At 41.3% G+C, this 8,890-nt stretch overlaps 1 protein-coding gene across 9 annotated transcripts in view; it reads right to left on the reverse strand.

The window, feature by feature from the left end:
* The window catches only part of kif1b (kinesin family member 1B), a 76,107-nt gene extending 68,082 nt beyond the window's left edge, over window positions 1-8,025 (reverse strand). For all 9 annotated transcript variants that reach the window (XM_041798979.1, XM_041798975.1, XM_041798977.1 and 6 more), the window contains exons 1-2: window positions 7,766-8,025; window positions 6,355-6,509 (exon numbers count right to left, since the gene is read on the reverse strand). In XM_041798979.1, coding sequence (XP_041654913.1) covers window positions 6,355-6,460 — 106 coding nt within the window. In that variant the 5' untranslated portion in view covers window positions 6,461-6,509; window positions 7,766-8,025. The remainder of the gene's footprint in view (window positions 1-6,354; window positions 6,510-7,765) is intronic.
* Window positions 8,026-8,890: the final 865 nt, after the last annotated feature.

Here is an 8,890-nt window from a genome sequence, read left to right on the forward strand (position 1 = left end):
GAGATGGCGGACATGAGTAACTTATTCAAAGTTTTGGAGTTTATACAGTTTGAAAGACACACGCCCGGTCCAGGAGACAAGTCGGAACGTAACAGAGAGAAAAACAGCGAATTGTAGCAAAAATACTCACAATGCTGGGAGGAATAGAGGAATATTCACCCTCTGCCATGACTTCCACACCTAGCGAAGCCAATGCTTTGCCTCACCATGTCTCCACCTCACCGGGGAGGGAGTTATCGGTGAATTAGATTTTGGGAGTGATCCAGATCACTGTCTGGATCCAGGAATGTTTTTAAAGGATTCTTCACTATTGGGAGATAGGGCTGATGGCGGAGGTCTGCGCTCTCTGAGTGCTTTTCTAATGTTAAACATAGCAACCAGATGAGCATTTATCTTTAGTCTCCAATCTTTTAAAAGTTATGCAGAGTCATAAGAGTCATGCAGGAAAGAAGCCACAGGCTGGAATTGAACTCGGGCCACCTGTGTGCATAGGTACATGGCATGTGTACATAGCATGACCTAACCACTAAGAGATCTGCGCCCCATAGTCTAGCATTTCTAATAGGAATGTCAGATCCCTTTGTAGTCAGCACCAGAATATTCGGCTAAACTAATTATTAATATTTCTATCATTTCAGGCCCACAATCCCAGCCAAACGCTTCATCTCAACTATAATGCAGTCTCCTGCCACTAGTAGCCACTGTAGTTGTTCTTAATAACTACTGCCTCACTGTCACAATGCTCTTTGATCCGATATAAACAACTACTAACTGCTTTGGCAGCATTGTTTAGCACCATTTTAATCTAAAAAAAAGTGGCTCAGGAATGTGGACGTTAACCTGCAAAGAGGATCAAAGACTAGCTGTGCTAGCACTGCTAATGGAATTCTGCAAACCAACTAACAGTGTGACACTGTTTACCTGCAGTATGAAGTTGGTTTACAAAATGTATTTGACTTTAGACTATGCAATAATATTTTGCATTTAGTTGGATGGGAAGTTACACAGCCAGGAAGATCACTAGTTTTCAGTGCTTAGAGCTGAAAGAAAAAAGAAACAACCTTGGCATTAGCTGTTTTTGTCATTGTGCTTACAAAAAGATTAACTTTTAGAACACCTCCATGCATCTTAATGTCCCTTCTCCCTCAATGGCCAATCAAAATCAAGAAAGGTTGGGCTTTCTGATAATGGCAGAAGAGAAACTGATCTGACTCATCTTTTCTAGGGTAAAATCTCCAGGTCTACACCTTCTGCCGATGCCAGGACAGGATTCCTTTATATTGTTTTCATGGTTTTTGTGATATTTCCTTGAACAAAAACTAACATGAAGCAAATGGAGCAATCTAAAACAATTTTATGGATACTGCTGAGGAAAGCAGAAGTCAAGTTTTGGACCGTCGCAACCATAACCATAGGAACTCTGACACTGACATTTTGGGCACTGTCAGCACTAAAAAACGCTAGCAGTGGACACAGGCCCTTAAACATTGAAACAAAAAACCATCCACCCACGCATTATCTACAGCACTTCTCTCAGTCAGGGTCGTGGGGTCCTGAAGCTGATCCCAGCTGTCATTGAACAAAAGGGGTGCTACACCCTGGACAGGTCATCAGTCAATCACAGGGCTGACTTATGGTGACAAACAGGCACACTCACACTTACACCTATACAAGACAAGTTAGAGTCTACAATTAGCCTAACAAACATGTCTTTGTACTGTGGGAGGAAGCTGGAGAACCCACACATGTACTGGAAAGCATGCATACTTCACACAGAAAGGCCCCTGACAGACGGAGATTCAAACCAGGAGCCTTTATGCTGTGAGGCAACAGTGCTACTGAACCACTGTGCATCACTGCAACCAGAACCTTAGAAGAGAATTGCACAGCAATAGAGGAGCCGGGGTTAACTAAGGTACATGGTGTTAGAAGAAAAGAAAGTACTGAGATGTCTTTATTGGATTCATTCAAGATGTTTTGGAAGCAGAAAAATAGGGTTTCTGTTGCCTTGACAACCCAGGATATGACAGTGATAGGTCCTCAAGATACAATTTCTCACACCCAGACTCACATGATCGCTGTCTTTTCCTGGTTATCATGATAAAAATGTTTCGCAGAAAACCCAAATGCTTTCACACAGAAAGACTAAATAGGTGCAACTTTAGCATAAAAAGAAGCACATAAAGTATCGATATACAGTAATTCACCGTCTGTTATCCAGCTGTTATAGTTAGGTGTAATAAAAGCTGGCTTAGCTGCTCCACGTAAATTTGCGCCTCTGGCATGAAAGTCCCATGACACAGCATGAGCCGATACCAGACACAGACATCTGCCTGTACTCCCCCCTCATTAGGAGATCAGTCTGGTATGTGTGAGTCTGCTATGTAAGTAGTGCATGTGGGTAAATGTGGTGTCACTCTAAAACCATCTCAGCATGAGGAGATGAGGAATGTAGCACCCAGAGTGGCCCTTTGTAGGTCTGTGCACACCTACAAGGGTCAAGGAGGATTATGGCGGCAGGGCTTGGCGATCTGAGGCAAGCCTGCAGATTACTGGTCCTAATCAGGTCAAGCAGACCTGTCTACACTCTGCACAGGGTTCAACAGCAGAATGACCATCTTTCATCCAAACCCATGATTCCCGTATTACTACTCGTCGTGCTCTGCCAGCTCCCTCACTAACCAGGATTCATTTACATGTGATGGTGCACTTTTGTGCCTGCTTTAGTGACACCCTCCACTTACTTGTAATTGACACTAGTGCTGAGCTGATTCCTCCCTGCAGATTTTAGTAAGGTCAACATCCACTTAGCTCCCCCTGATTGGACACTCAGCAAAATTGTATCTGAAAGGTGAAGGTTTAATTGATATGTTCATGACCTTTTGTTTGTTCTATCAATTTGTCGGTCTGTTTGCTCTTAGCTGCAGGGGTAAAGTTATGCAACATCAGTGCAGTTCTTGAAAATGGTTATATGCAAGGTAGGTTTTGATAATGCATAACAAAGGCAGTGTCATCATGGGAAATCTTTCTGATTGCAGAGAAGATTATCATGTGGCAAATCTTGATGCATGTTTGTTCCACCTAACTGAATAAAATGCTCTAACACAACAAATCTAGGCAAGATCCATCGCCCATCTTTGACCAAACACACATGAGTAGGTGCCCACTGGCTAAAGGGGAGCACAACACATGAGGTTACATAATAAGACAGGGCACACATCAGGGTCCTAATGAAGGCAGGCTTCGCGGTTATTCAACATTTGGAGCACCAACACTAACTAATGCAATGGCCCATCGCGTCACCCCTTTATAATTACATTAGCTCTGGTATGTTTAAGGGCTTCTAGAGAAAGAGGCCTTCACTTGTTTCCAGCCTTCCTGCAGAGGCCTTGGACACATTTCCTGCACACTGGATAATCAATTTGCTGCCCCTCTGCCTGCACCCTATCCTTGACAACTCTCCATGCATGGTGAAAGAGGGACAGACAGAGGGAGAAGGGGAGTGAGAGACAGCATATCCTGCCCTTGCCCCCAAGTTCTCTCTTTCTCTGTGCTGTTGACACACATGCACACAGACACATAATGCCCTTGAGTGAGTTACAACAATAAGGGGAGTGTCACGGCCTCATGCACACATCTGCCAAACACCTACACGCTGACCAAGCGAGACAATAAAACATCCAGTTGCACTGGGGCAGCTCTCAGTCCTACTAAAATGTTTTCACCAAAGGCAGGCACAATAGTAGAAGTATAAACATATGTACACAGTGGGATGTAAGCAATATGACAGATGATTCTAAATGATGCAACTTTTCAAATATTTCATTATTTCAATTATGCAGCAGATGTACTTTGAAAAGCTTCTGGAGTGAGTGTTATATATTTGCATGAATTTTTTTTAAATTGAGAGATACATCTGATAAAGACAAAAATCCAGGAAACACTTAGGCTAATAGCAACATGGCAACTGGTGAGTATTTGATTTTCATATGAACAATTCTTCAGTAGTGAGAAAAAGTTGTAATGATTCATGTATAGACCATTTCTGACACCTGCTTTTTTGTTGCTTTATTTCTTCCACGTAAAGATGCTCCAACTATAAACATCGAGGTGTATGGCCAATGTTTTTCTCATCACTTCGTTGGGTTTTACACTCCCACAATGCCAACTTTTCTCTTGTTTTTGCCATGAAAACAGATCAGAGTTTGCCAGACAGGTCACATCTTCTGCCAATTAATACATCTGTTCTCTGAATCAGCATGTTGGTGTGCTAAATGCCAGCATTAAATTGTTAGGACACAACAAATAAACATCTGCAACTGATATCTGTTCACGCCCACATAATTTGCCTAGGGTTGATGTTTGCCAAAAGGGCCGATAACAGCTGACAACCATGTTAAAGTGTCTGTGAATCCCTATTTCCTAGTTAGTAACTTAAATGTATCTAGTATAGATCTTGTATGTCAATGTATTTGTGGAACACTTACTTGTGGAAAGAAGGTCAAGCCTTACGTGAATATAGACATTTTGGATGAAAATATTATAATTTTGTTGGCATCTGTTAAACTTTAGACCTAAATGGAACTATGATGACTTTAGCAAAATGTGTCAGGAGGTGTTAGGAAACCAAAAAAATCATAAGTGCATAGAGGTCAGACTTTCATGCTGCATGCCAAACAATCTCGACTGCATTGTTGTGAATTTGCATGAGTTAGAGCAACTGGTTACCGTTCAACCTCTCAGCAACCAAATAAAAGAGAGCATTCTCAGCATACCATCTGCAAAAAGTCCTGATGAAGGGAGAGCATGGCCGCCTGCCAGCCTCCCTTTCTGCTCTGCAATCTGCCCATGTGATAGGAGGTAGAGTAGGCAGTACTGCAGCCTCCTCCTCCTCCTCTCACACTCACTCACTTACCCCCCCAAAAACACTGCATATTCCTCTGCAGCTCTGCTACAAACCACGAGTCACCCTCCAGCACCTCCGAGTGACATTGGCATAATGAAAACCCAGAGGATATGGAGTAAAAGAACTGGGGATTTGAAACAAAGCTTCTCTTTGGTAGAGTGTGAGAGATAAAGGGCAAGTGAGCCATAACTGGTAGGGACACTTGTTCTTATGGAAGATTCATAAAGGCTTAGTCTGATGAGCCCATAAGACTGACAGACAAGACTTGAAGAAAATAAGAGAGTGTGCTGGAAGAACAGGTTTCTGACTTTGAAGGCTGCCCTGTAACTGCCCCATTAAATGTTCTCATGCTACTGTCAGGGCTGTTGTGCTCACCTGCCAGTTTAAATGGGGCACAAAACACAGTCATGAGCAAGGAGGCAGCTAGCATAGCACTGCACAGCACCTGATGACTCACAGTCACAAGAGGGCAGGTTGAATCACAAGACTACATTAAAGTCTTCTCAGCTTGCCTTGATTTTTCTTTCAAATATATTCTTATGTATTTTACAAACATGCTTCTTCCCTGGTTTTTATCAACTATGTTGATATGATCATATAAATAATGCAATGATTCACTGAGGTGCAATCTTTACAGTTTTCCAAGATATACTTACATAGTATGTTTTCATGGATAGTACATGTGAGTACATTAATCGTTCCATAAGAAATCTACATTTTGAAGTACTTTTGCAGCAGATGTCATACATCTTTCACATGAGTAAAGGCAACTAAACATCCATTTAAATTTCAGTTTTTGTAAACATTTTCAGTGCATTTACACAAAACCAATGCTAGCTTTTGGTCCCAACTATATTTAGTTAAAGGCATAGCAAATATGCTGATTCTACAATGTAAGAAAGTAAGTTGTTGAATGTATGTAGGCCTACACAAGTTTGAACTGAAATTTACAACAAAATAAAAGTAGTAAACCTGCAAATGCTTAACCCCTTAGCCATAACTTATTCAAACTGTTTGTGTATAGTAAGAGATAATATAACCATAAACTACATAGTAATAGCACATGTATTTGAACACACCAACTGTGTGATAAAAAGCCTTGATGAATGGGAAGGGGTATGAACAGGCCATGCTGTGTGGTGACCCCTGGGTCTCCCAGTATGATCCAACTCAGCGTTTCTCACACAAAAGTCTCCCAAGGCATGCAGGCCCCTTCAGAGGAGGAGGAATTTCACTCTGTAAGCCTTTTATTCTCTTTCACTCTGTTTGTCCCCAACCGTCGACTATTCAGTGTGCTCATTCTACTGTTCTCAGCCAAGACTCCTGATGGAAGACTATGCAGGGACATGGGTGGTATACCAAAACTTTCCTTAGCAGTGAGGCCTGCATACATTCAAAATTGGCTTCAATTGTGTGTGTATCTGTGTGTGTATAAGAAGACTACTTACTTGTAGTGTTCCCTTGCATCTGAATGATACATTTTGAGTCCTTGCTCATCTCCCTGGAGTTGAAGGGCCGTACACGGACGGCGACTTTTACAGATGCCCCAGACATGGTTGCAGCTTAGACTTGTTTCCCCCTTAAGTTTCTGCTTATGTCCCTCCTGAAGTCAACACAAAAAAGCATGGTTTAAACTGCTTCTGAATAATGATAATAAACATTCAATTATCAGGAAAAAAGCTACATTTGTCTAACTGTAAAATAAAAGACCTGCAACCAAGACACTGTGCAGAATCTTTAATCACAAAATGTAGAAAAAGCACAATGAAAGCACAACCCCTCCCAATTTCAGGTCACAACAGCCTAAAACAAATATGGCGGACAAAAACCATTTAGGTCCAAATATTATGTAAACAGCAGCCACTCAGACATTAAACAGTCAATTAAAAGATTAGATTACTTATTTCATTTAAAAATCTATGGCGCATGTGTAAAAAAAACGACTCATGAAAACAGGTATGAATATGCATGCAATGACTTGGCTGCACATAATTGTATTTTATTTTCTTATTTTTTTGCATGGTGTTTACAGTCATGGTGTTTACAGTCAGCTGGAGCCATACATCCCGCGTCCGCTCACTACATATGTCTAGCATCTGATGTTTTTCCATGTCCTTGCAGTCAGCCATACTTGCTAAAGCATACGCCCATGAAATTCTATCTACCCAATTTTGTGTAGGCTACAGCGGGGCAGTGAGCAGGCCTGTGTGTTACATCTAACAGTGATTACTCAATTCAGACGAAGAGCTTAAATTTTGTTTCTAAAAAATACATTTGCAAACGTTGGGAAGTAGGCCAATCCTCTGCTGCTGCATGTTATTTAGTGTGCAGGGAGGAGTTGCATGTTTATTTTAGCGGTACGGGCTCGACGCATTGTACCGTATGTAACCTGGATGGATGAGTTTGGGTATTCAAGATAACAACAACGACGTTAAAACGTTCAGATCGTAATCTAATAGATATAAACCGGCTCCTTTAATTGTAAACTTACGTCAGACGGCCATGAAATATACCCTGCTGTCACTTCAGTTTAACGCACGAGACTGAAAGCGACCCTCCGGTGTCTGTCTCGCGGACATAATTGCTAAATACATTAAAACTAAGCTTATTATATATAAATATATGTTGTGTTTCAATTTACAAAAGAAATATATATTTAACCTAAGAGCTGTTATCGCATTCAGGACTATATAACGGAAAAATACAGTGAAGACACTGGCACGTCTGTGATACACGCTAGCAGATGAAACAACCTTAAGCAGTAGCCAACAACTGCCAAGATTTCCTCTGTGATACACAACCATTGTACAAAAGCCACCAGCCGTATGATTAAAGATAATATTTAGTCGTTTTACTCACGTTTAAAGACCCTCGGCGTGATCAGAGCAGAGGAGCGACGTTAGCTAGCGGGCGTTAAGATGTGTTGTTTTTTATCTAAATCCGCGAGCACGAAAACTGTTTTTAAGTCCACATTTGTGATGAACGCCCATTATAGCGGTTTCCTCCGCCGAATGGAGCTTCAATTGCACCGGCGACTCCTTGATGAGGCTATTTTCCGGTTGAGATACAAGGCGGACGTCTATCTGCACACAAACGAAAAAAAGAATTGATAGATAGCCTTGATTTACCGAAGAGATTACGTCAACTCCCTTACGACCACGCTGACGGACAACACGACGGACCAATCAGCGAGGACGTATCGATGACTAATGTACCGCATAGCGAATAGTGATTCTCAGGATCGGAAGTGGGTGGGGTCACCCTTTTTTTTCGACCGTGACGCCACACTGCAGGATTTCTACACCGCTCCCCGCACCGCTGTCACCGCAACACACCGGGTCACCGCAAAGAGCGCCGCCTAGCGAGGAAACATAGATATACACCATTTAATTAACTCAACAATGTGTCTCAATAACCTGGGGTTAAAACTTCTGCAGACACAATGGTGTTCTTCCTTTTTGAACACATTTTTTTGTGCAGTAGAGGTTTTACTTAACATTCTGCGGTATTTACTCGTGGAGTTCAGAAAATGTGAATGCTTCTAAACTTAAACCAGGGTGTTGTTTTTAAAACCAAGACAAATTTCTGCTCAACAGGACACAAAAGAAATACGTGTACATTGGATTACATATCACTACTTGACCCCTCCAATACTATTAGGACCCTTGCCAAGTTTAATCCATTAGTATATAACATTTACAGGGGAGTGACTAAGCATGTCCTTTTGGGAAACTACAATTTAACAAAGACCCTATTTTCCAGGAACTAATAGGCCCACATGAAACATTTACTCCATCACTATTGTTAAATAGTAAAACAGACATGCAATATCACAGTTTATTAGTGTAAACACGTTTCTTCTGATGTATTTATTTTTATCAATTTGTTGTTTGAATTTGATTTCATTCAGTATTCATAGTATATAATCATGGATTAATTTGTTTCCATATTAAGTGGATTTCTGCTCTTCACCCCTTAAAATAA

Source organism: Cheilinus undulatus, linkage group 11, assembly GCF_018320785.1.
Source record: "Cheilinus undulatus linkage group 11, ASM1832078v1, whole genome shotgun sequence".
NCBI classification, from domain to species: Eukaryota; Metazoa; Chordata; class Actinopteri; order Labriformes; family Labridae; genus Cheilinus; species Cheilinus undulatus.